The sequence below is a fragment of the Carcharodon carcharias genome (genome assembly GCF_017639515.1).
Source record: "Carcharodon carcharias isolate sCarCar2 chromosome 29 unlocalized genomic scaffold, sCarCar2.pri SUPER_29_unloc_2, whole genome shotgun sequence".
Classification (NCBI taxonomy): domain Eukaryota; kingdom Metazoa; phylum Chordata; class Chondrichthyes; order Lamniformes; family Lamnidae; genus Carcharodon; species Carcharodon carcharias.
Genome location: NW_024470665.1, coordinates 667,927 through 694,668, shown reverse-complemented (window position 1 = coordinate 694,668; position 26,742 = coordinate 667,927). Strand labels below are relative to the sequence as shown.

Here is a 26,742-nt window from a genome sequence, read left to right as displayed (position 1 = left end):
TCCACACGGTTTCCACATCAGCGCCGGAAGAAAAGGAAGGAAATGGAGGATGGTGGATGTGAGGGTGGCCAGCAGAGACCGAGTGAGATTTAAACGGGAGGGAGGTATAAACGGGAGGGAGGTATAAACGGGAGGGAGGTATAAACGGGAGGGAGGTATAACCTGTAGTGCGCACACCCAGACACAGACACCAGGACTGGAGTGTGAAGTTGAATCTTTCGGAGGGTGGGTTTTAACGGGAGAAACCTGGCTGGGGGCTGTCACCAGGAAGGGATGTATGGGGCTATTAGAAGCAAGAGTGGTTGTATGGGTAGGCAGTGTAATTGGGTGTAACGAGGTGATGTAACGAAACATGATGGGAAGTGGCTGTAATGGACTGTAATGATGTGATGTAATGGGAAGGAACAGAGATTGATGGTAAGGGACTATATTGAGGTGGTGTAAGCTGGCTGTAATGGAGAGATGCTATAATCAGGGAGTGTGTTGGGCTGTAATGTTTAGGGGCAGTGTTAGTTGTAATGGAGAGGGGTTGTAATGTGTGTTGGGTGTAATGGGGAGGGGCTGTAACAAAGGTGTGTATTGGACTATAATAGAGGGTCTGTAATAGGGGGTGTGTTGGGCTATAATGGGGGGATGTGTTGAGCTGTAATAGGGAGGGGCTGTAATGAGGGGTTGTGTTGGGCTGTAATATAGAGGGGCTGTAATGAGGGTGTGTGTTGGGTGTAATGGAGCGGGGCTGTAACGAGCATGTGTGTTGAGCTGTAATAGAGAGGGACTGTAACGAGGGGGTGTGTTGGGCTGTCATAGGGGCTGTAATGAGGGTGTGTGTTGGACTATAATAGAGGGTCTATAATAGGGGGTGTGTTGGGCTATAATGGGGGGATGTGTTGAGCTGTAATAGAGAGGGGCTGTAATGAGGGGGTGTGTTGGACTGTCATAGAGAGGGGCTGTAATGGGGGGGTGTGTTGGGCTGTCATAGAGAGGGGCTGTAATGAGGGGGTGTTTTGGACTGTAATAGAGGGGCTGTAATAGAGAGGGGTGTGTTGGACTGTCATAGAGAGAGACTGTGTTGGGCTGTAATAGAGAGGGGCTGTCATGAGGGGGTGTGTTGGGTTGTAATAGAGAGGTGCTGTAATAGAGATGGGCTGTTGGACAGTAATAGAGAGGGGCTGTAATAGAGAGGGGCTGTAATGAGGGGGTGTGTTGGGCTGCAATAGAGAGGGGCTGTAATGAGGGGTTGTGTTGGACTGTAATAGGGGCTATAATGAGGGGGTATGTTGGGCTGTCATAGAGGTGGGCTGTAATGAGGGAGTGCGTTGTGCTGTAATAGAGAGGGGCTGTAATGAGGGTGTGTGTTGGACTGTCATAGAGAGGGGCTGTAATGAGGGGTGTGTTGGGCTGTAAGGAGAGTGGCTATAATGAGGGTGTGTGTTGGACTGTAATAGAGGGGTTAGAATAGAGAGGGGGCATGTTGGGCTGTAATGAGGGGATGTGTTGAGCTGTAATGAGGAGAGTGGCTGTAATGAGGGCGTGTGTTGGGCTGTAATAGAGAGGGGGAGTGTTGAGCTGTACTAGAGGGGGGCTGTAATGATGGGGTGTGTTGGACTGTAATAGAGAGGGGGTGTGTTGGGCTGTAATAGAGAGGGGCTGTAATTAGGGGGTGTGTTGGACTGTAATAGAGGGGCTCTAATAGAGAGGGGGTGTGTTGGGCTGTAATGGAGAGTGGCTGTAATGAGGGAGTGTGTTGGGATGTAATGAGGAGAGTGGCTGTAATGAAGGGGTGTGATGGACTATAATAGAGGGGCTGTAATAGAGAGGGGGTGTTTGGACTGTAATAGAGGGGCTCTAATAGAGAGGGGGTGTGTTGGGCTGTAATGGAGAGGGGCTGTAATGAGGGGGTGTGTTGGGATGTAATGAGGAGAGTGGCTGTAATGAAGGGGTGTGATGGACTATAATGGAGGGGCTGTAATAGAGAGGGGGTGTGTTGGGCTGTACTGAGGGGATGTGTTGAGCTGTCACAGAGAGGGGCTGTAATGAGGAGAGTGATGATAATGAGGGTGTGTGTTGGACTATAATAGATGGGCTGTAATAGTGAGGGGGCATGTTGGGCTGTAATGAGGGGATGTGTTAAGCTGTAAAAGAGTGGCTGCAATGAGGGTGTGTGTTGGACTGTAATAGAGGGGCTGTAATAGAGAGTTGGTCTGTTGGGCTATAATGAGGGGATGTGTTGAGCTGTAATAGGGGCTGTAATGAGGGGGTGTGTTGGGCTGTCATAGAGAGGGACTGTAATGAGGGGGTGTGTTGGACTGTAATAGAGAGGGGCTGTAATGAGGGTGTGTGTTGGGCTGTAATGAGGAGAGTGGCTATAATGAGGGTGTGTGTTGGACTGTAACAGAGGGGTTGGAATAGAGAGGGGGCATGTTGGGCTGTAATGAGGGGATGTGTTGAGCTGTAATGAGGAGAGTGGCTGTAATGAAGGGGTATGTTGGGCTGTAATAGAGGGGGCATGTTGGGCTGTAATGAGGGGATGTGTTGAGCTATAATAGAGAGGGGCTGTAATGAGGGTGAGTGTTGGACTGTAATAGAGAGGCTGTAATAGAGAGGGGGTGTGTTGGGCTATAATGATGGGGTGTGTTGAGCTGTAATAGAGAGGGGCTGTAATGAGGGGGTGTGTTGGACTGTCATAGAGAGGAGCTGTAATGTGGGGATGTGTTGGGCTGTAATGAGGAGAGTGGCTGCAATGAGGGTGTGTGTTGGACTGTAATAGAGGGGCTGTAAAGAGAGGGGACATGTTGGGCTGTAATGAGGGGATGTGTTGAGCTATAATAGAGAGGGGCTGTAATGAGGGTGTGTGTTGGACTGTAATAGAGGGGCTGTAATAGAGAGGGGGTATGTTGGGCTATAATGAGGGGATGTGTCGAGCTGTAATAGGGGCTGTAATGAGGGTGTGTGTTGGGCTGTCATAGAGAGGGGCTGTAATGAGGGGGTGTGTTGGACTGTCATAGAGAGGGACTGTAATGAGGGAGTGTGTTGGACTGTAATAGAGAGGGGCTGATACGAGGGTGTGTGTTGGACTGTAATAGAGGGGTTGGAATAGAGAGGGGGCATGTTGGGCTGTAATGAGGGGGTGTGTTGAGCTGTAATAGAGAGGGGCTGTAATGAGGGGGTGTGTTGGGCTGTAATAGAGAGGGGGCGTATTGGGCTATAATGAGGAGAGCGGCTGTAATGAGGTGGTGTGTTGGACTGTCATAGAGAGGAGCTGTGATGAGGGGCTGTGTTGAGCTGTAATAGAGAGGAGCTGTAATGAGGGGGTGTGTTGGACTGTAATAGAGGGGCTGTAATAGAGAGGGGGTGTGTTGGGCTATAATGAGGGTATGTGTTGAGCTGTAATAGGGGCTGTAATGAGGGGGTGTGTTGGATTGTCATAGAGAGGGCCTGTAATGAGGGGGTGTAATGAGGGTGTGTGTTGGACTGTAATAGAGAGGGTGTGTTGGACTGTAATAGAGAGGGGCTGTAATGAGGGTTTGTGTTGGGCTGCAATGAGGAGAGTGGCTATAATTAGGGTGTGTGTTGGACTGTAATAGAGGGGTCGGAATAGAGAGGGAGCATGTTGGGCTGTAATGAGGGGGTGTGTTGGGCTGTAATAGAGAGGGGGCATGTTGGGCTATAATGAGGGGATGTGTTGAGCTGTAATGAGGAGAGTGGCTGTAATGAGGGCGTGTGTTGGGCTGTAATAGAGAGGGGGTGTGTTGAGCTGTACTAGAGAGGGCTGTAATGATGGGGTGTGTTGGACTGTAATAGAGAGGGAGTGTGTTGGGCTGTAATAGAAAGGAGCTGTGATAGAGAGGGGTTTTAATGAGGGGGTGTGTTGGACTGCAATAGAGAGGGGCTGTAATTAGGGGGTGTGTTGGACTGTAATAGAGGGGCTCTAATAGGGAGGGGGTGTGTTGGTCTGTAATGGAGAGTGGCTGTAATGAGGGGTCTGTGTTAGACTCATAGAGAGGGGCTGTAATGAGGGGGTGTGTTGGGATGTAATGAGGAGAGTGGCTGTAATGAAGGGGTGTGTTGGACTATGATAGAGGGGCTGTAATAGAGAGGGGGTGTGTTGGGCTGTACTGAGGGGATGTGTTAAGCTGTAAAAGAGTGGCTGTAATGAGGGTGTGTGTTGGGCTGTAATAGAGAGGGGCTGTAATGAGGGGGTGTGTTGGACTGTAATAGAGGACTGTAATGAGGGGTTGTGTTGGGCTGTAATAGAGAGGGGCTGTAATGAGGTGGTGTGTTGGACTGTAATAGAGAGGGGCTGTAATGAGGGAATGCGTTGGGCTGTAATGAGGTGAGTGGCTGTAATGAGGGTGTGTTGGACTATAATAGATGGGCTGTAATAGTGAGGGGGCATGTTGGGCTGTAATGAGGGAATGTGTTAAGCTGTAAAAGAGTGGCTGTAATGAGGGTGTGTGTTGGGCTGTAATAGAGAGGGGCTGTAATGAGGGGGTGTGTTGGACTGTAATAGAGGACTGTAATGAGGGGTTGTGTTGGGCTGTAATAGAGAGGGGCTGTAATGAGGTGGTGTGTTGGACTGTAATAGAGAGGGTCTGTAATGAGGGGATGCGTTGGGCTGTAATGAGGTGAGTGGCTGTAATGAGGGGGTGTGTTGGACTGTCATAGAGTGGAGCTGCAATGAGGAGATGTGTTGAGCTATAATAGAGAGGGGCTGTAATGAGGGTGTGTGTTGGACTGTAATAAAGGGGCTGTAATAGAGAGGGGGTGTGTTGGGCTATAATGATGGGGTGTGTTGAGCTGTAGTAGAGAGGGGCTGTAATGAGGGTGTGTGTTGGACTGTCATAGAGAGGGTCTGTAATGAGGGGGTGTGTTGGGCTGTAATGAGGAGAGTGGCTGTAATGAGGGGGTGTGTTGGACTGTCATAGAGTGGAGCTGTAATGAGGGGATGTGTTGAGCTGTAATGAGGAGAGTGGCTGTAATGAAGGGGTGTGTTGGGCTGTAATAGAGGGGCTGTAAAGAGAGGGGGCATGTTGGGCTGTAATGAGGGGATGTGTTGAGCTATAATAGAGAGGGGCAGTAATGAGGGTGTGTGTTGGGCTGTAATAGGGGCTGTAATGAGGCAGTGTGTTGGGCTGTCATAGAGAGGGGCTGTAATGATGGGGTGTGTTGGACTGTAATAGAGAGGGGGTGTGTTGGGCTGTAATAGAAAGGGGCTGTGATAGAGAGGGGTTTTAATGAGGGGGTGTGTTGGATTGTAATAGAGAGGGACTGTAATTAGGCGGTGTGTTGGACTGTAATAGAGGGGCTCTAATAGAGAGGTGGTGTGTTGGGCTGTACTAGAGAGGGGCTGTAATGATGGGGTGTGTTGGACTGTAATAGAGAGGATGTGTGTCGGGCTGTAATAGAAAGGGGGTGTGATAGGGGTTTTAATGAGGGGGTGTGTTGGACTGTAATAGAGAGGGGCTGTAATTGGGGGGTGTGTTGGACTGTAATAGAGGGGCTGTAATAGAGAGGGGGTGTGTTGGGCTGTAATGGAGAGTGGCTGTAATGAGGGGGTGTGTTAGACTCATAGAGAGGGGCTGTAATGGGGGGTGTGTTGGGATGTAATGAGGAGAGTGGCTGTAATGAAGGGGTGTGTTGGACTATAATAGAGGGGCTGTAATAGAGAGGGGGTGTGTTGGGCTGTACTGAGGGGATGTGTTGAGCTGTCACAGAGAGGGGCTGTAATGAGGGGGTGTGTTGGGCTGTAATGAGGAGAGTGATGATAATGAGGGTGTGTGTTGGACTATAATAGATGGACTGTAATAGTGAGGGGGCATGTTGGGCTGTAATGAGGGATGTGTTAAGCTGTAAAAGAGTGGCTGTAATGAGGGTGTGTGTTGGGCTGTAATAGAGAGGGGCTATAATGAGGGGGTGTGTTGGATTGTAATAGAGGACTGTAATGAGGGGTTGTGGTGGGCTGTAATAGAGAGGGGCTGTAATGAGGGGGTGTGTTTGACTGTAATAGAGGGGCTGTAATAGAGAGGGGGGTGTGTTGGGCTATAAGGGGATGTGTTGAGCGGTAAAGAGAGTGGCTATAATGAGGGTGTGTGTTGGACTGTAATAGAGGGGTTGGCATAGAGAGGGGGCATGTTGGGCTGTAATGAGGGGATGTTTTGAGCTGTAATAGAGTGACTGTAATGAGGGCCTGTGTTGTGCTTAATAGAGAGGGGCTATAATGAGGGGGTGTGTTGGACTGTCATAGAGAGGGTCTGTAATGAGGGGGTGCGTTGGGCTGTAATGAGGAGATGTGTTGGACTGTCATAGAGTGGAGCTGTAATGATGGGATGTGTTGAGCTATAATAGAGAGGGGCTGTAATGAGGGTGTGTGTTAGACTGTAATAGAGGGGCTGTAATAGAGAGGGGTGTGTTGGGCTATAATGATGGGGTGTGTTGAGCTGTAATAGAGAGGGGCTGTAATGAGGGTGTGTGTTGGACTGTCATAGAGAGGGTCTGTAATGAGGGGGTGTGTTGGGCTGTAATGAGGAGAGTGGCTGTAATGAGGGGGTGTGTTGGACTGTCATAGAGTGGAGCTGTAATGAGGGGATGTGTTGAGCTGTAATGAGGAGAGTGGCTGTAATGAAGGGGTGTGTTGGGCTGTAATAGAGGGGCTGTAAAGGGAGGGGGCATGTTGGGCTGTAATGAGGGGATGTGTTGAGCTATAATAGAGAGGGGCTGTAATGAGGGTGTGTGTTGGACTGTAATAGAGGGGCTGTAATAGAGAGGGGGTATGTTGGGCTATAATGATGGGGTGTGTTGAGCTATAATAGAGAGGGGGGTGTTGGGCTATAATGAGGAGAGCGGCTGTAATGAGGGAGTGTGTTGGACTGTCATAGAGAGCAGCTGTAATGAGGGTGTGTGTTGGACTGTAATAGAGGGGCTGTAAAGAGAGGGGGCATGTTGGGCTGTAATGAGGGGTTGTGTTGAGCTATAATAGAGGGGCTGTAATGAGGGTGTGTGTTGGACTGTAATAGAGGGGCTGTAATAGAGAGGGGGGTGTGTTGGGCTGTAATAGGGGCTGTAATGAGAGGGTGTGTTGGGCTGTCATAGAGGGGGCTGTAATGAGGGGGTGTGTTGGACTGTCATAGAGAGGGGCTGTAATGAGGGGGTGTGTTGGACTGTAATAGAGAGGGGCTGTAATGAGGGTGTGTGTTGGGCTGTAATAGAAAGGGGCTATAATGAGGGGGTGTGTTGGACTGTCATAGAGAGGGTCTGTAATGAGGGGGCATGTTGGGCTATAATGAGGAGAGCGGCTGTAATGAGGGGGTGTGTTGGACTGTCATAGAGAGGAGCTGTAATGAGGGGATGTGTTGGGCTGTAATGAGGGGATGTGTTGAGCTATAATAGAGAGGGGCTGTAATGAGGGTGTGTGTTGGACTGTAATAGAGGGGCTGTAATAGAGAGGGGGTGTGTTGGGCTATAATGAGGGGATGTGTTGAGCTGTAATAGGGGCTGTAATGAGGGGGTGTGTTGGGCTGTCATCGAGAGGGGCTGTAATGAGGGGGTGTGTTGGACTGTAATAGAGAGGGGCTGTAATGAGGGTGTGTGTTGGGCTGTAATGAGGAGAGTGGCTATAATGAGGGTGTGTGTTGGACTGTAATAGAGGGGTTGGAATAGAGAGGGGGCATGTTGGGCTGTAATGAGGGGGTGTGTTGGGCTGTAATGATGAGAGTGGCTGTGTTGGACTGTCACAGAGAAGAGCTGTAATGAGGGGGTGTGTTGGGCTGTAATGAGGGGAGTGGCTGTAATGAGGGTGTGTGTTGGACTGTAATAGAGGGGCTGTAATAGAGAGGGGGGCATGTTGGGCTGTAATGTGGGGATGTGTTGAGCTGTCACAGAGAGGGGCTGTAATGAGGTGGTGTGTTGGGCTGTAACGAGGAGAGTGATGATAATGAGGGTGTGTGTTGGACTATAATAGATGGGCTGTAATAGTGAGGGGGCATGTTGGGCTATAATGAGGGGATGTGTTAAGCTGTAAAAGAGTGGCTGTAATGAGGGTGTGTGTTGGGCTGTAATAGAGAGGGGCTGTAATGAGGGGGTGTGTTGGACTGTAATAGAGGGACTGTAATGAGGGGTTGTGTTGGGCTCTTATGGAGAGGGGCTGTAATGAGGGGGTGTGTTGGACTGTAATAAAGGGGCTGTAATAGAGAGGGGGTGTGTTGGGCTATAATAAGGGGATGTGTTGAGCTGTAAAGAGAGTGGCTATAATGAGGGTGTGTGTTGGACTGTAATAGAGGGGTTGGAAGAGAGAGGGGGCATGTTGGGCTGTAATGAGGGGATGTTTTGAGCTGTAATAGAGAGTGACTGTAATGAGGACGTGTGTTGGGCTGTAATAGAGAGGGGCTATAATGAGGGGGTGTGTTGGACTGTCATAGAGTGGAGCTGTAATGAGGGGATGTGTTGAGCTGTAATGAGGAGAGTGGCTGTAATGAAGGGGTGTGTTGGGCTGTAAATATAGGGGGCATGTTGGGCTGTAATGAGGGGATGTGCTGAGCTATAATAGAGAGGGGCTGTAATAGAGGGTCTGTAATAGAGAGGGGGTGTGATGGGCTATAATGATGGGGTGTGTTGAGCTGTAATAGAGAGGGGCTGTAATGAGGGGGTGTGTTGGGCTGTCATAGAGAGGGGCTGTAATGAGGGGGTGTGTTGGACTGTAATAGAGAGGGGCTGTAATGAGGGTGTGTGTTGGGCTGTAATGAGGAGAGTGGCTATAATGAGGGTGTGTGTTGGACTGTAATAGAGGGGTTGGAATAGAGAGGGGGCATGTTGGGCTGTAATGAGGGGGTGTGTTGGGCTGTAATGATGAGAGTGGCTGTGTTGGACTGTCACAGAGAAGAGCTGTAATGAGGGGGTGTGTTGGGCTGTAATGAGGGGAGTGGCTGTAATGAGGATGTGTGTTGGACTGTAATAGAGGGGCTGTAATAGAGAGGGGGGCATGTTGGGCTGTAATGTGGGGATAACTGTAATGAGGACGTGTGTTGGGCTGTAATAGAGAGGGGCTATAATGAGGGGGTGTGTTGGACTGTCATAGAGAGGGTCTGTAATGAGGGGGTGCGTTGGGCTGTAATGAGGAGAGTGGCTGTAATGAGGGGGTGTGTTGGACTGTCATAGAGTGGAGCTGTAATGAGGGGATGTGTTGAGCTGTAATGAGGAGAGTGGCTGTAATGAAGGGGTGTGTTGGGCTGTAAATATAGGGGGCATGTTGGGCTGTTAATGAGGGGATGTGTTGAGCTATAATAGAGAGGGCTGTAATAGAGGGTCTGTAATAGAGAGGGGCTGTAATGAGGGTGTGTGTTGGACTGTCATAGAGAGGGTCTGTAATGAGGGGGTGCATTGGGCTGTAATGAGGAGAGTGGCTGTAATGAGGGGGTGTGTTGGACTGTCATAGAGTGGAGCTGTAATGAGGGGATGTGTTGAGCTGTAATGAGGAGAGTGGCTGTAATGAAGGGGTGTGTTGGGCTGTAATAGAGGGGCTGTAAAGAGAGGGGGCATGTTCGGCTGTAATGAGGGGATGTGTTGAGCTATAATAGAGAGGAGCTGTAATGAGGGTGTGTGTTGGACTGTAATAGAGGGGCTGTAATAGAGAGGGGGTGTGTTGGGCTATAATGATGGGGTGTGTTGAGCTGTAATAGAGAGGGGCTGTAATGAGGGGGTGTGTTGGGCTGTAATGATGAGAGTGGCTGTGTTGGACTGTCATAGAGAAGAGCTGTAATGAGGGGGTGTGTTGGGCTGTCACAAAGAGGGGCTGTAATGAGGGGGTGTGTTGGGCTGTAATGAGGAGAGTGATGATAATGAGGGTGTGTGTTGGACTATAATAGATGGGCTGTAATAGTGAGGGGGCATGTTGGGCTGTAATGAGGGGGTGTGTTGGGCTGTAATGAGGAGAGTGATGATAATGAGGGTGTGTGTTGGACTATAATAGATGGGCTGTAATAGTGAGGGGGCATGTTGGGCTATAATGAGGGGATGTGTTAAGCTGTAAAAGAGTGGCTGTAATGAGGGTGTGTGTTGGGCTGTAATAGAGAGGGGCTGTAATGAGGGGGTGTGTTGGACTGTAATAGAGAGGGACTGTAATGAGGGGTTGTGTTGGGCTGTAATAGAGAGGGGCTGTAATGAGGGGGTGTGTTGGACTGTAATAAAGGGGCTGTAATAGAGAGGCGGTGTGTTGGGCTATAATAAGGGGATGTGTTGAGCTGTAAAGAGAGTGGCTATAATGAGGGTGTGTGTTGGACTGTAATAGAGGGGTTGGAAGAGAGAGGGGGCATGTTGGGCTGTAATGAGGGGATGTTTTAAGCTGTAATAGAGAGTGACTGTAATGAGGACGTGTGTTGGGCTGTAATAGAGAGGGGCTATAATGAGGGGGTGTGTTGGACTGTCATAGAGAGGGTCTGTAATGAGGAAGTGCATTGGGGTGTAATGAGGAAAGTGGCTGTAATGAGGGGGTGTGTTGGACTGTCATAGAGTGGAGCTGTAATGAGGGGATGTGTTGAGCTATAATAGAGAGGGGCTGTAATGAAGGGGTGTGTTGGACTGTCATAGAGTGGAGCTGTAATGAGGGGATGTGTTGGGCTGTAATGAGGAGAGTGGCTGCAATGAGGGTGTGTGTTGGACTGTAATAGAGGGGCTGTAAAGAGAGGGGGCATGTTGGGCTGTAATGAGCGGATGTGTTGAGATATAATAGAGAGGGGCTGTAATGAGGGTGTGTGTTGGGCTGTAATGAGGAGAGTGGCTGCAATGAAGGTGTGTGTTGGACTGTAATAGAGGGGCTGTAATAGAGAGGGGGTGTGTTGGGCTGTAATAGGGGCTGTAATGAGGGTGTGTGTTGGGCTGTCATAGAGAGGGGCTGTAATGAGGGGGTGTGTTGGACTGTCATAGAGAGGGGCTGTAATGAGGGGGTGTGTTGGACTGTAATAGAGAGGGGCTGTAATGAGGGTGTGTGTTGGGCTGTAACAGAGAGGGGCTATAATGAGGGCGTGTGTTGGACTGTCATAGAGAGGGTCTGTAATGAGGGGGTGCGTTGGGCTGTAATGAGGAGAGTGGCTGTAATGAGGGGGTGTGTTGGACTGTCAGAGTGGAGCTGTAATGAGGGGATGTGTTGAGCTGTAATGAGGAGAGTGGATGTAATGAAGGGGTGTGTTGGACTGTAATAGAGGGGTTGTAATAGAGAGGGGGTGTGTTGGGCTATAATGATGGGGTGTGTTGAGCTGTAATAGAGAGGGGCTGTAATGAGGGTGTGTGTTGGACTGTCATAGAGAGGGTCTGTAATGAGGGGGTGCATTGGGCTGTAATGAGGAGAGTGGCTGTAATGAGGGGGTGTGTTGGACTGTCATAGAGTGGAGCTGTAATGAGGGGATGTGTTGAGCTGTAATGAGGAGAGTGGCTGTAATGAAGGGGTGTGTTGGGCTGTAATAGAGGGGCTGTAAAGAGAGGGGGCATGTTCGGCTGTAATGAGGGGATGTGTTGAGCTATAATAGAGAGGAGCTGTAATGAGGGTGTGTGTTGGACTGTAATAGAGGGGCTGTAATAGAGAGGGGGTGTGTTGGGCTATAATGATGGGGTGTGTTGAGCTGTAATAGAGAGGGGCTGTAATGAGGGGGTGTGTTGGGCTGTAATAGAGAGGGGGTGCTGGGCGATAATGAGGAGAGCGGCTGTAATGAGGGAGTGTGTTGGACTGTCATAGAGAGGAGCTGTAATGAGGGGATGTGTTGGGCTGTAATGAGGAGAGTGGCTGCAATGAGAGTTTGTGTTGGACTATAATAGAGGGGCTGTAAAGAGAGGGGGCATGTTGGGCTGTAATGAGGGGATGTGTTGAGCTATAATAGAGGGGCTGTAATGAGGGTGTGTGTTGGGCTGTAATAGAGAGGGGCTGTAATGAGGGTGTGTGTTGGGCTGTAATAGAGAGGGGCTGTAATGATGGGGTGTGTTGGACTGTAATAGAGGGGCTGTAATAGAGAGGGGGTGTGTTGGGCTATAATGAGGAGATCGGCTGTAATGAGGGAGTGTGTTGGACTGTCATAGGGAGGAGCTGTAATGAGGGGATGTGTTGGGCTGTAATGAGGAGAGTGGCTGCAATGACGGTGTGTGTTGGACTGTAATAGAGGGGCTGTAAAGAGAGGGGGCATGTTGGGCTGTAATGAGGGGATATGTTGAGCTATAATAGAGAGGGGCTGTAATGAGGGTGTGTGTTGGACTGTAATAGAGGGGCTGTAATAGAGAGGGTGTGTGTTGGGCTATAATGAGGGGATGTGTTGAGCTGTAATAGGGGCTGTAATGAGGGGGTGTGTTGGACTGTAATAGAGAGGGGCTGTAATGAGGGTGTGTTTTGGGCTGTAATGAGGAGAGTGGCTATAATGAGGGTGTGTGTTGGACTGTAATAGAGGGGTTGGAATAGAGAGGGGGCATGTTGGGCTGTAATGAGGGGGTGTGTTGGGCTGTAATGATGAGAGTGGCTGTGTTGGACTGTCATAGAGAAGAGCTGTAATGAGGGTGTGTGTTGGGCTGTAATGAGGGGAGTGGCTGTAATGAGGGTGTGTGTTGGACTGTAATAGAGGGGCTGTAATAGAGAGGGGGCATGTTGGGCTGTAATGAGGGGATGTGTTGAGCTGTCACAGAGAGGGGCTGTAATGAGGAGAGTGATGATAATGAGGGTGTGTGTTGGACTATAATAGATGGGCTGTAATAGTGAGGGGGCATGTTGGGCTATAATGAGAGGATGTGTTAAGCTGTAAAAGAGTGGCTGTAATGAGGGTGTGTGTTGGGCTGTAATAGAGAGGGGCTGTAATGAGGGGGTGTGTTGGACTGTAATAGAGAGGGACTGTAATGAGGGGTTGTGTTGGGCTGTAATAGAGAGGGGCTGTAATGAGGGGGTGTGTTGGACTGTAATAAAGGGGCTGTAATAGAGAGGCGGTGTGTTGGGCTATAATAAGGGGATGTGTTGAGCTGTAAAGAGAGTGGCTATAATGAGGGTGTGTGTTGGACTGTAATAGAGGGGTTGGAAGAGAGAGGGGGCATGTTGGGCTGTAATGAGGGGATGTTTTGAGCTGTAATAGAGAGTGACTGTAATGAGGGCGTGTGTTGGGCTGTAATAGAGAGGGGCTATAATGAGGGGGTGTGTTGGACTGTCATAGAGAGGGTCTGTAATGAGGGGGTGCGTTGGGCTGTAATGAGGAGAGTGGCTGTAATGAGGGGGTGTGTTGGACTGTCATAGAGTGGAGCTGTAATGAGGGGATGTGTTGAGCTGTAATGAGGAGAGTGGCTGTAATGAAGGGGTGTGTTGGGCTGTAAATATAGGGGGCATGTTGGGCTGTAATGAGGGGATGTGTTGAGCTATAATAGAGAGGGGCTGTAATAGAGGGTCTGTAATAGAGAGGGGGTGTGATGGGCTATAATGATGGGGTGTGTTGAGCTGTAATAGAGAGGGGCTGTAATGAGGGGGTGTGTTGGGCTGTAATAGAGAGGGGGGTTGTTGGGCTATAATGAGGAGAGCGGCTGTAATGAGGGGGTGTGTTGGACTGTAATAGAGAGGGGCTGTAGTGAGGGTGTGTGTTGGGCTGTATTGAGGAAAGTAGCTATAATGAGGGTGTGTGTTGGACTGTAATAGAGGGGTTGGAATAGAGAGGTGGCATGTTGGGCTGTAATGAGGGCGTGTGTTGAGCTGTAATAGAGAGGGGCTGTAATGAGTGGGTGTGTTGGGCTGTAATAGAGAGGGGGCATGTTGGGCTATAATGAGGAGAGCGGCTGTAATGAGGGGGTGTGTTGGACTGTCATAGAGAGGAGCTGTAATGAGGGGATGTGTTGGGCTGTAATGAGGAGAGTGGCTGCAATGAGGGCGTGTGTTGGACTGTAATAGAGGGGCTGTAAACAGAGAGGGCATGTTGGGCTGTAATGAGGGGATGTGTTGAGCTATAATAGAGAGGGGCTGTAATGAGGGTGTGTTGGACTGTAATAGAGGGGCTGTAATTGAGAGGGGGTGTGTTGGGCTGTCATAGAGAGGGGCTGTAATGAGGGGGTGTGTTGGACTGTAATAGAGAGGGGCTGTAATGAGGGTGTGTGTTGGGCTGTAATGAGGAGAGTGGCTATAATGAGGGTGTGTGTTGGACTGTAATAGAGGGGTTGGAATAGAGAGCGGGCATGTTGGGCTGTAATGAGGGGGTGTGTTGGGCTGTAATGAGGAGATTGGCTGTAATGAGGGTGTGTGTTGGACTGTAATAGAGGGGCTGTAATAGAGAGGGGGCATGTTGGGCTGTAATGAGGGGATGTGTTGAGCTGTAATGAGGAGAGTGGCTGTAATGAGGGCGTGTGTTGGGCTGTAATAGAGAGGGGCTATAATGAGGGGGTGTGTTGGACTGTCATAGAGAGGGTCTGTAATGAGGAGGTGCATTGGGGTGTAATGAGGAAAGTGGCTGTAATGAGGGGATGTGTTGAGCTATAATAGAGAGGGGCTGTAATGAAGGGGTGTGTTGGACAGTCATAGAGTGGAGCTGTAATGAGGGGATGTGTTGGGCTGTTATGAGGAGAGTGGCTGCAATGAGGGTGTGTGTTGGACTGTAATAGAGGAGCTGTAAAGAGAGGGGGCATGTTGGGCTGTAATGAGGGGATGTGTTGAGATATAATAGAGAGGGGCTGTAATGAGGGTGTGTGTTGGGCTGTAATGAGGAGAGTGGCTGCAATGAAGGTGTGTGTTGGACTGTAATAGAGGGGCTGTAATAGAGAGGGGGTGTGTTGGGCTGTAATAGGGGCTGTAATGAGGGTGTGTGTTGGGCTGTCATAGAGAGGGGCTGTAATGAGGGGGTGTGTTGGACTGTCATAGAGAGGGGCTGTAATGAGGGGGTGTGTTGGACTGTAATAGAGAGGGGCTGTAATGAGGGTGTGTGTTGGGCTGTAACAGAGAGGGGCTATAATGAGGGCGTGTGTTGGACTGTCATAGAGAGGGTCTGTAATGAGGGGGTGCGTTGGGCTGTAATGAGGAGAGTGGCTGTAATGAGGGGGTGTGTTGGACTGTCAGAGTGGAGCTGTAATGAGGGGATGTGTTGAGCTGTAATGAGGAGAGTGGATGTAATGAAGGGGTGTGTTGGACTGTAATAGAGGGGCTGTAATAGAGAGGGGGTGTGTTGGGCTATAATGATGGGGTGTGTTGAGCTGTAATAGAGAGAGGCTGTAATGAGGGTGTGTGTTGGACTGTCATAGAGAGGGTCTGTAATGAGGGGGTGCATTGGGCTGTAATGAGGAGAGTGGCTGTAATGAGGGGGTGTGTTGGACTGTCATAGAGTGGAGCTGTAATGAGGGGATGTGTTGAGCTGTAATGAGGAGAGTGGCTGTAATGAAGGGGTGTGTTGGGCTGTAATAGAGGGGCTGTAAAGAGAGGGGGCATGTTCGGCTGTAATGAGGGGATGTGTTGAGCTATAATAGAGAGGAGCTGTAATGAGGGTGTGTGTTGGACTGTAATAGAGGGGCTGTAATAGAGAGGGGGTGTGTTGGGCTATAATGATGGGGTGTGTTGAGCTGTAATAGAGAGGGGCTGTAATGAGGGGGTGTGTTGGGCTGTAATAGAGAGGGGGTGCTGGGCGATAATGAGGAGAGCGGCTGTAATGAGGGAGTGTGTTGGACTGTCATAGAGAGGAGCTGTAATGAGGGGATGTGTTGGGCTGTAATGAGGAGAGTGGCTGCAATGAGGGTTTGTGTTGGACTATAATAGAGGGGCTGTAAAGAGAGGGGGCATGTTGGGCTGTAATGAGGGGATGTGTTGAGCTATAATAGAGGGGCTGTAATGAGGGTGTGTGTTGGGCTGTAATAGAGAGGGGCTGTAATGATGGGGTGTGTTGGACTGTAATAGAGGGGCTGTAATAGAGAGGGAGTGTGTTGGGCTATAATGAGGAGATCGGCTGTAATGAGGGAGTGTGTTGGACTGTCATAGGGAGGAGCTGTAATGAGGGGATGTGTTGGGCTGTAATGAGGAGAGTGGCTGCAATGACGGTGTGTGTTGGACTGTAATAGAGGGGCTGTAAAGAGAGGGGGCATGTTGGGCTGTAATGAGGGGATATGTTGAGCTATAATAGAGAGGGGCTGTAATGAGGGTGTGTGTTGGACTGTAATAGAGGGGCTGTAATAGAGAGGGTGTGTGTTGGGCTATAATGAGGGGATGTGTTGAGCTGTAATAGGGGCTGTAATGAGGGGGTGTGTTGGGCTGTAATGATGAGAGTGGCTGTGTTGGACTGTAATAGAGAGGGGCTGTAATGAGGGTGTGTGTTGGGCTGTAATGAGGGGAGTGGCTGTAATGAGGGTGTGTGTTGGACTATAATAGATGGGCTGCAATAGTGAGGGGGCATGTTGGGCTATAATGAGGGGATGTGTTAAGCTGTAAAAGAGTGGCTGTAATGAGGGTGTGTGTTGGGCTGTAATAGAGAGGGACTGTAATGAGGGGTTGTGTTGGGCTGTAATAGAGAGGGGCTGTAATGAGGGGGTGTGTTGGACTGTAATAAAGGGGCTGTAATAGAGAGGCGGTGTGTTGGGCTATAATAAGGGGATGTGTTGAGCTGTAAAGAGAGTGGCTATAATGAGGGTGTGTGTTGGACTGTAATAGAGGGGTTGGAAGAGAGAGGGGGCATGTTGGGCTGTAATGAGAGGATGTTTTGAGCTGTAATAGAGAGTGACTGTAATGAGGGCATGTGTTGGGCTGTAATAGAGAGGGGCTATAATGAGGGTGTGTGTTGGACTGTAATAGAGGGGTTGGAAGAGAGAGGGGGCATGTTGGGCTGTAATGAGGGGATGTTTTGAGCTGTAATAGAGAGTGACTGTAATGAGGGCGTGTGTTGGGCTGTAATAGAGAGGGGCTATAATGAGGGGGTGTGTTGGACTGTCATAGAGAGGGTCTGTAATGAGGGGGTGCGTTGGGCTGTAATGAGGAGAGTGGCTGTAATGAGGGGTGTGTTGGACTGTCATAGAGTGGAGCTGTAATGAGGGGATGTGTTGAGCTGTAATGAGGAGAGTGGCTGTAATGAAGGGGTGTGTTGGGCTGTAAATATAGGGGGCATGTTGGGCTGTAATGAGGGGATGTGTTGAGCTATAATAGAGAGGGTCTGTAATAGAGAGGGGGTGTGATGGGCTATAATGATGGGGTGTGTTGAGCTGTAATAGAGAGGGGCTGTAATGAGGGGGTGTGTTGGGCTGTAATAGAGAGGGGGGTTGTTGGGCTATAATGAGGAGAGCGGCTGTAATGAGGGGGTGTGTTGGACTGTAATAGAGAGGGGCTGTAGTGAGGGTGTGTTGGGCTGTATTGAGGAAAGTAGCTATAATGAGGGTGTGTGTTGGACTGTAATAGAGGGGTTGGAATAGAGAGGTGGCATGTTGGGCTGTAATGAGGGTGTGTGTTGAGCTGTAATAGAGAGGGGCTGTAATGAGTGGGTGTGTTGGGCTGTAATAGAGAGGGGGCATGTTGGGCTATAATGAGGAGAGCGGCTGTAATGAGGGGGTGTGTTGGACTGTCATAGAGAGGAGCTGTAATGAGGGGATGTGTTGGGCTGTAATGAGGAGAGTGGCTGCAATGAGGGCGTGTGTTGGACTGTAATAGAGGGGCTGTAAACAGAGAGGGCATGTTGGGCTGTGATGAGGGGATGTGTTGAGCTATAATAGAGAGGGGCTGTAATGAGGGTGTGTTGGACTGTAATAGAGGGGCTGTAATTGAGAGGGGGTGTGTTGGGCTGTCATAGAGAGGGGCTGTAATGAGGGGGTGTGTTGGACTGTAATAGAGAGGGGCTGTAATGAGGGTGTGTGTTGGGCTGTAATGAGGAGAGTGGCTATAATGAGGGTGTGTGTTGGACTGTAATAGAGGGGTTGGAATAGAGAGCGGGCATGTTGGGCTGTAATGAGGGGGTGTGTTGGGCTGTAATGAGGAGATTGGCTGTAATGAGGGTGTGTGTTGGACTGTAATAGAGGGGCTGTAATAGAGAGGGGGCATGTTGGGCTGTAATGAGGGGATGTGTTGAGCTGTAATGAGGAGAGTGGCTGTAATGAGGGCGTGTGTTGGGCTGTAATAGAGAGGGGCTATAACGAGGGGATGTGTTGAGCTGTAATGAGGAGAGTGGCTGTAATGAGGGCGTGTGTTGGGCTGCAATAGAGAGGGGGTGTGTTGAGCTGTACTAGAGAGGGGCTGTAATGATGGGGTGTGTTGGACTGTAAAAAAGAGAGGGGTGTGTTGGGCTGTAATAGAAAGGGGCTGTGATAGAGAGCGGTTTTAATGAGGGGGTGTGTTGGACTGTAATAGCGAGGGGTTGTAATTAGGGGTTGGTTTGGGCTGTCATAGAGAGGGCCTGTAATGAAGGTGTGTGTTGGGCTGTAATAGAGAGGGGGTGTCTTGGTCTGTAATGCAGAGGATCTGTAATGGTCTATAAGGGGGACTCTGACGCACATGTGTTGTGACTGAGATGCTGTGTTGTGCTCCACAGATGCCTACACAATGAAACTGTTTGACCGCAGTGTGGACCTGGCTCAGTTCAATGAGAATACACCGCTGTACCCCATCTGCAGGGCCTGGATGAGGAACAACCCCACCCTCCGGGAGGGGGCACGCACCCCAAGTCCCCAACCACCTGCTGCACTTGAGGATGAGGAGGTGAGTAGGTGTTTTCCACCCAATTCTACTATTACGGAAGCCTTAATAATATATGATCAGACGGAGTTTGACAAAAGGGAAATCCTGTTTGACAAATTTCTTATAGAGTTTTTTAAGGATGTAACTAGTAGGGTAAATAAAGGGGAACCAGTAGATGTAGTATACCTGGATTTCCAAAAGGCATTTGATAAGGTGCCACACAAAAAGTTAATAGGCAAAATGGGAGCTGGTGGAGTTGGGGGTAATATATTAGCATGGATAGAGAACCGATTAACCAACAGGAAACAGAGAGTACGGATAAATGGGACATTTTCAGATTGGCAGACAGTGCATAGTGGAGTGCCGCAAGGATCAGTGCTGGGACCTCAGCTATTTACAATCTATATCAATGACCTAGATGAAGAGGCAGAGAGTAATATATCTAAGTTTGCTGATGATAGCAAGCTGGGTGGGAAGGTAAGCTGCGGGGAGGACACAGAGAGACTGCAAAGAGATATAGACAGGTTAGGTGAATGGCCAACAAGATGGCAGATGGAGTATAATGTGGGGAAGTGTGAAGTTTCTCACTTTGGTCGTGAGAATAGAAAAGTAGAATGTTTTTTTTAAGAGGTGAGAACCTTGTGAACGTTGAGGTTCAGAGGGACTTGGCTGTGTTTGTAGAAGGATTGCAGAAAGTTAGCATGCGGACACGGCAAACCGTTAGGAAGGAAAGTAGCACATTGGCCTTTACTGCAGGGGATTGGAGGACACGAATGAAGAAATCTTGCTGCAGTTGTACAGGGGTTTGGTGAGACCACATCTGGAATACCGTGCGCAGTTTTGGTCTCCACATTTAAGGAAGGATAGACTTGTATAGGAGCCGGTACAGCGAAGGATTTGTCCCCGGGATGAGGGGGCTGTCCTATGATGAGAGGCTGAGTAAATTCTCTGGAGGTTAGAAGAACGAGAGGCGATCTCATTGAAACCTACAAGATTCTGAAGGGCTTTGATGGGGTGGACGCTGAGAGATTGTTTCCACTGGTCGGGGAGTCTAAAACACGGGGGCCACAGTCTCAGGATAAGGAGCTGATCACTTAGGGCTGAGATGAGGTGAAATTCCTTCACACAAAGGGTTGTGAAGCTTTGGAATTCTCTACCCCGGAGGGTTGTGGATGCTCCATGGTTGAGTACGTTTAAGGCCGGGATGGACAGATTTTTGGTGTCTCGTGGAACTAAGGGATATGGGGAGCAGGCAAATGGGTAAATGGAGTTGAAGCTCAAGATCAGCCATGATCGTATTGAATGGTGGGGCAGGTTTGATGGGCCGAATGGTCTACTCCTGCTGCCTGGGTCAGAGAGCACGGGGTGGGGGGGGCGGTGGGGGGCACAGGGTGAGGAGAGGGGTAAGACCCTGGGTCAGACAGGGCAGGGGAGCAAGGGGTGGTTGTGGGGTGTGAGGGTTAGTCACACTCTCCATATGGAAGCTGCTTGGGATTTCTGGAACAAGTGATGAGGGATTGGATTTCTCCTTTCGCAGGTTGCTGAGGTGATGAACGGGAAGTGTCAGGATATTTACAGACTGCCGGTCCCCATCCCCTGCTCCCTGAACACACGAGGCCATCCTGTCAGTCTGCGCATTCCATCTCCACTACCTTTCACAGAGAAACCGCTTGATATCAACATGGTAACCACACGGTGACGGGACGCGGGTCTGTGTCTGTGATTCCCCCACACGGTGACGGGACGCGGGTCTGTGTCTGTGATTCCCCCACACGGTGACGGGCCGTGGGTCTGTGTGTGTGATTCCCCCACACGGTGACAGGTCTGTGTCTGTGATTCCCCCACACGGTGACGGGCCGTGGGTCTGTGTGTGTGATTCCCCCACACGGTGACGGGCCGTGGGTCTGTGTCTGTGATTCCCCCACACGGTGACGGGCCGTGGGTCTGTGTCTGTGATTGCCCCACACGGTGACGGGACACGGGTCTGTGTCTGTGATTCCCCCACACGGTGACGGGACACGGGTCTGTGTCTGTGATTCCCCCACACGGTGACGGGACACGGGTCTGTGTCTGTGATTCCCCCACACGGTGACGGGATGTGGGTCTGTGTCTGTGATTCCCCCACACGGTGACGGGACACGGGTCTGTGTCTGTGATTCCCCCACACGGTGACGGGATGTGGGTCTGTGTCTGTGATTCCCCCACATGGTGACGGGATGTGGGTCTATGTCTGTGATTCCCCCACACGGTGACGGGTCTGTGTCTGTGATTTCCCCACACGGTGACGGGACGTGGGTCTGTGAAGACTCAGTAACATTATAGGTGAGTGTATTTACCCATCAGGAAAATCTTCATGCTATATACCCTGTGTTCCTATCAGAGTCGCAGTAATGCCCCTGGTGTACCCACCTTGCTCTACAATCACATGGATCGCTGGAAGAAGATTCGACAGAGGTGAGTCCATTCTAGACTGCGAATTCTGAAACCTCCCCCCTTTAAACAACCCACATCCCAACACTCGAGACCCTGTGGGAAAGTGTCAGATCAGACTGTCTCCCCATTTCACACTAATTCCTGGAACTGATCTATCCTTGTTAGCTTAAAGGCAATCCAAACCCCTTCCCGTTCACTCCCACTGTATACGATCCCAATGGATCCAAACCCCTTCCCGTTCACTCCCACTGTATACGATCCCAATGGATCCAAACCCCTTCCCGTTCATTCCCACTGTACATGATCCCAATGGATCCAAACCCCTTCCCGTTCACTCCCACTGTATACGATCCCAATGGACCCAAACCCCTTCCCGTTCACTCCCACCGTACACGATCCCAATAGATCCAAACCCCTTCCCGTTCACTCCCACCGTACACGATCCCAATGGATCCAAACCCCTTCCCGTTCACTCCCACCGTACACAATCCCAATGGACCCAAACCCCTTCCCGTTCACTCCCACCACACACAATCCCAATGGACCCAAACCCCTTCCCTTTCACTCCCACTGTACACAATCCCAATGGACCCAAACCCCTTCCCGTTCACTCCCACCGTACACGATCCCAATAGATCCAAACCCCTTCCCGTTCACTCCCACCGTACACGATCCCAATGGATCCAAACCCCTTCCCGTTCACTCCCACCGTACACAATCCCAATGGACCCAAACCCCTTCCCGTTCACTCCCACCACACACAATCCCAATGGACCCAAACCCCTTCCCTTTCACTCCCACTGTACACAATCCCAATGGACCCAAACCCCTTCCCTTTCACTCCCACTGTACACAATCCCAATGGACCCAAACCCCTTCCCGTTCACTCCCACTGTACACAATCCCAATGAACCCAAACCCCTTCCCATTGAATCCCACTGTACACAATCCCAATGAACCCAAACCCCTTCCCGTTCACTCCCACTGTACACAATCCCAATGAACCCAAACCCCTTCCCGTTCACTCCCACCGTACACAATCCCAATGGACCCAAACCCCTTCCCATTCACTCCCACCGTACACAATCCCAATGGTCCCAATCCCCTTCCCGTTCACTCCCACCGTACACAGTCCCAATGGTCCCAAACCCCTTCCCGTTCACTCCCACCGTACACAGTCCCAATGGACACCAATCCTTCTCCAGTGTTTGTCACTGTTGCATTGTGGCTCAGGTTTTGTTTTGCACATTCCCTGTTTGAGTTGATGTAGCTGAGCCAGTCTCTGGTCTTCTCCCTCAGGTGGAAGGAGTCCTCACACAGGAACCAGCACCGTTACACAGACAGCATGAAGATTCTGAAGGACATGTTTGAGCGGCAGTGAGGGCTCACCCTGTCTGTCTTTACACAGAGACTCCAGCCGGGATCCTTACCCAGCCACGCCACGCTGATCTGTATGCACATGGTCACATTGTGATGGGTGTGCTGCAACCCTCCAACCCCTACCCCTCATGTTGGCGGTAGGACACGCAGGAAGAGAGTTACTGGCCTGTCTCTGACTGGGCTGCGACTGAAGGCACTCCTGGTTCTTCTGGGCTTCCCACATTAAGATAATTACCCCCTTGCTCTCCCTGTCTCTGGTCGGAGCAGCAACATCCTAGCTCTCCTCCCCACTGCTGTGATGTTGAGTTCGCTCATGGCTGGGCTGGGGGTCCAGACCCTGCAGTATCATGGGCTCTGGGTGACAGAGAATGAGGCTAAAATCAGCAAGTTCAGGATCCTAGTCGTTGTCTCCTCACTAGCCTCTGGAATCAAACCGTCGTCTTGGTGTCTATGTCTTTCGTCTGTGTGAGTTGTCTGGATTTTCTTGTCTGTCTGCACACCTTGAGGTTTGAGTGCATATCTCTGTATCTGTTTGTCTGTATCCGTGTCTCTGCCTGTCTTTGAATTTGCCTCTATATCTATCCGTCTGCTCGTATCACTGCGTCTGTATGTGTGTGTGTGTGTGTGTCTTTACGCTTGACTGAATGTTTGTCGGTGTGTACGTCTGCATGTGTCTCATAGTGCATGTCTGGATCCATTCCACGGAATCGCAGGTGATCTGATTGGCATTGCCTTGATCCAGATCCCAGAGCAGGCTGAGAGATTCCCCCTTCCTACCCCTCTGCGAGTGAACATAAAGCCCAGGGCTGTTAGACTAATGTGGCCCTGGAAAGACTCCGGCCAGTCGGGACCCGGCTTCTAGTCCCGGTGGTTTGTACAGAGGCTTCTTTTTGTCCCGCCATGGTTAACGTTCAGACATTCTCCACTTTCTCTCTGGGTTTATCTTTGAGATGTCATGTTGTCCTTTAAGAAAATAAAGCTGTCCAATGGGCCATGTGGAGTGTGTGGAATTTTTCATATCCAGTCGCACTCGCTCTGCCGGCAACTCAGGCTATAAAACAGTCGACTGCTTTTGATAATAAATACCCACCACCTCCGACCTCTAACTCAGCCAGGGTTCCTGCTCCTGATCACTATCCAGTGATCCCTGGGTTAGAGAGAGAGAGAGAGAGGAAATCAGCCAGGGTTCCTGCTCCTGATCACTGTCCAGTGATCCCTGGGTTAGAGAGAGAGGGGAAATCAGCCAGGGTTCCTGCTCCTGATCACTGTCCAGTGATCCCTGGGTTAGAGAGAGAGGGGAAATCAGCCAGGGTTCCTGCTCCTGATCACTGTCCAGTGATCCCTGGGTTAGAGAGAGAGAGGGGAAATCAGCCAGGGTTCCTGCTCCTGATCACTGTCCAGTGATCCCTGGGTTAGAGAGAGAGGGGAAATCAGTCAGGGTTCCTGCTCCTGATCACTGTCCAGTGATCCCTGGGTTAGAGAGAGAGGGGAAATCAGCCAGGGTTCCTGCTCCTGATCACTGTCCAGTGATTCCTGGGTTAGAGAGAGAGAGAGAGAGAGAGAGGGGAAATCAGCCAGGGTTCCTGCTCCTGATCACTGTCCAGTGATCCCTGGGTTAAAGAGAGAGGGGAAATCAGCCAGGGTTCCTGCACCTGTTCATGGATCCCCTCTTCGCATTCCTGCCAGTTCTCCCAACTCCGATATTCTCCCTCACTCTCCCTTGTTTTGCCTAGTTTCACTCCTAACACCTGTTTTTGTTATTCCTGGATCTCCTCACTCTTGGATCAAGTTAATATTTTGTCAGTTTAATAGTTCTTTGTTGTGAGAGGTAGGCACCATTGCCCCTTATCCAATTGTTTAACACAGCATGCAGCCTGCTGGTACTGCAGGAGCACTGACCAGTGTCTGATTCCCCAGACCACTGACCCCTACCAGAGACCACTGAAGTTTATCCCAGACCACAAGCACCTGTCCCCACCAGTACCGTACCCTAGTGTTATACAGTGACAGACCTGTCCCACCAGTACTGTGCCCCAGTGTTATACAGTGACAGACCTGTCCCACCAGTATTGTACCCCAGTGTTGTACAGTGACAAACGTCGTATCACCGCCAATACTAAGGGTCTGTGCCTATGCCCTAGTCCCTCTGGAGATATTGCTTTGCTCTGGCCATAGGTCAAGGTTTTCAGGCAGTTGCTGTGTCTGGATTCAGGATGAATATCAGAATGACCAGCAGTCACTGCACAACACAGGGACCAATGTCACAAATATAGTACACAATTCCATCAGTAGTGGCTGACAGAGATGAAACCTTTACGTTTACATCAGTTTCAATCTCTTCGTAATGTCCTAAGATTCTTCAGAGGTGATGACTCATTTCTTAAACAAGTTAGTTGTAATGTAGGAAATGTAGCAGCCAATTTGGCAACAGCAAGATCCCACAAATGGGAATGTGATAATGCCCCTGATCATCTGTTTTTTGTGATGTTGGTTGAGGGATAAATATCGGTCCCAGGACACTGGGGAGAATTTCCCTTGTTCTCCTTCCTAATAGTGGCCATGGGATCTTTCACACCCGCTCGAGAGAGCAGACGGGGCCTTGGTTTAATGTCTCATCTAAAAGACAGTGCAGCACTCCCTCAGTACCGACCCTCTGACAGTGCAGCACCCCCTCAGTACTGACCCTCTGACAGTGCAGCACCCCCTCAGTACTGACCCTCTGACAGTGCAGCACCCCCTCAGCACTGACCCTCCGACAGTGCGGTGCTCCCTCAGCGCTGACCCTATGACAGTGCGGCACACCCTCAGCACTGACCCTCCGACAGTGCGGTGCTCCCTCAGCGCTGACCCTATGACAGTGCGGCACTCCCTCAGCAATGTACTGCAGTGGCGTGTTTGATTATGGGTTTCAGTTTGAGAAGAGCTGCAAATGCACAAGATTCTGAGTCGAGAAAAGAGATTGTTAAAGTCACGGAGCCATGGCTGACTCGAGTCTCCAAAGCTAATCAGGACTGACATGTGTGCAGAAGGCAAGTCGACACTGAATTCTATCCATCTGTTTCTTTAGATGGCACGGTGAGGTTCAGACAGCTGCACGCGCTGGCTCGGATGTCTACGCACACTCACCCCCACGCAGACACATGCACCTACACTCGCAGTCACATACACACCCACACACACACACCCCCCAATCAGATAGCTGGCTCCCTCAGCAAACACAAACCAGAGTTTACAATCACCGGCATTTTTATATATTTTTAAAACAAAGTGTTAGGAAAAAAAAAGACATTTTAAAAGACAAATCTAAAATCCTGTACACGTTTACCCCTCCCTGCCCTCCCCACCTCTTCAGACATTACCCAGTGATACCTCGAGACAGTCTTTGGTACAATAAATTAAAAAAAAAAGACAAAAGCTAATTGTCACTATGCTCTGAAACTAATGCTTTTTCATGTCCCCTTTTTTTAAAGTTCCGCCTCCCCCAGAGTCTTTCTGACAGCTACAGCCCCCAGACACTGTGTGTGGGTGTGTGGAGCACAGAGCAGGGGTGGCTGACTGCCTTTAATACTGAATGCTACGACTGTAATTTCTATGGTTCCCCACATTGCCCCATGCCACCAGCAGAAAGGGGCACAGAGAAGGAGACACAGCAGTTTTGAGAAGCTGTAGAAAATGAGATGTGCTGCAGCCAGGAGCTCCACAATCCCATACACGCATGCACATACAAGACCAACTCTAATGAAATAAACAGCAGTCAGCGTAGTGTTAGATTGGAGTAGCTGCAGGTAAGGAGCGACTTGAGTCACAGAGAGAATGCAGGAGAGGTGAGGGGAGGATTGGCAGAGTCAATAGAAAGAGAGAGAAGTTAGGAGGGTACAGGAGAGGGAAGATAGATGGAGTATGTGCTCTTGAGGAATCCACCAGAAATCCTGGTCATCCAAGAGACGACGGAGGTGGAGGCTGTGAGGGATTCCAAAAGCATGTTCTCCTGTGTGTTTACACGATTTCAATAAAGTCGCTTTGCACCAGTGTTTGGAAACAGTAAAGATAACAATGAAATCAGAAGAGGTAGAGGCAGAGTGAGAGAGAGAGAGAGAGAGACAGAGAGCGAATGAGAAAGAGAGAGAGAAAGTGAAAGAATGCAAGAGCAAGTGTGAGAGCGTGAGTAGTTGGGGGGGGGGGGGGGGGGGGGGGGGCAGGGCGGGGGGAGTGTGAGTGTGAGGGGGAGAGCGAGAGTATGAGGGAGGGAGCGAGGGCTTGAGGGAGGGAGTGAGGTGAGGGAGAAGGTGAGAGAGCACGCCAGA

At 50.3% G+C, this 26,742-nt stretch overlaps 1 protein-coding gene across 1 annotated transcript; it reads left to right on the top strand.

The window, feature by feature from the left end:
• lin37 (lin-37 DREAM MuvB core complex component) lies at positions 1 to 23,430 on the top strand. Its single transcript, XM_041181177.1, has 5 exons — positions 1 to 82; positions 18,480 to 18,646; positions 20,163 to 20,309; positions 21,006 to 21,079; positions 22,358 to 23,430. Exons 1-5 carry the CDS (start codon positions 43 to 45, stop codon positions 22,437 to 22,439), a joined length of 510 nt encoding a protein of 169 aa, XP_041037111.1. The 5' UTR covers positions 1 to 42; the 3' UTR covers positions 22,440 to 23,430.
• The last annotated feature ends 3,312 nt before the right edge of the window (positions 23,431 to 26,742 follow it).

Bases quoted from the DNA above. Each gene is read 5' to 3' on its own strand.
- lin37 (XM_041181177.1), top strand. From the start codon at position 43: ATGGAGGATGGTGGATGTGAGGGTGGCCAGCAGAGACCGA. The intron at 18,647-20,162 runs GTGAGTAGGTGT...CTCCTTTCGCAG, and splicing joins CTGCACTTGAGGATGAGGAG to GTTGCTGAGGTGATGAACGG. The intron at 21,080-22,357 runs GTGAGTCCATTC...CTTCTCCCTCAG, and splicing joins TGGAAGAAGATTCGACAGAG to GTGGAAGGAGTCCTCACACA.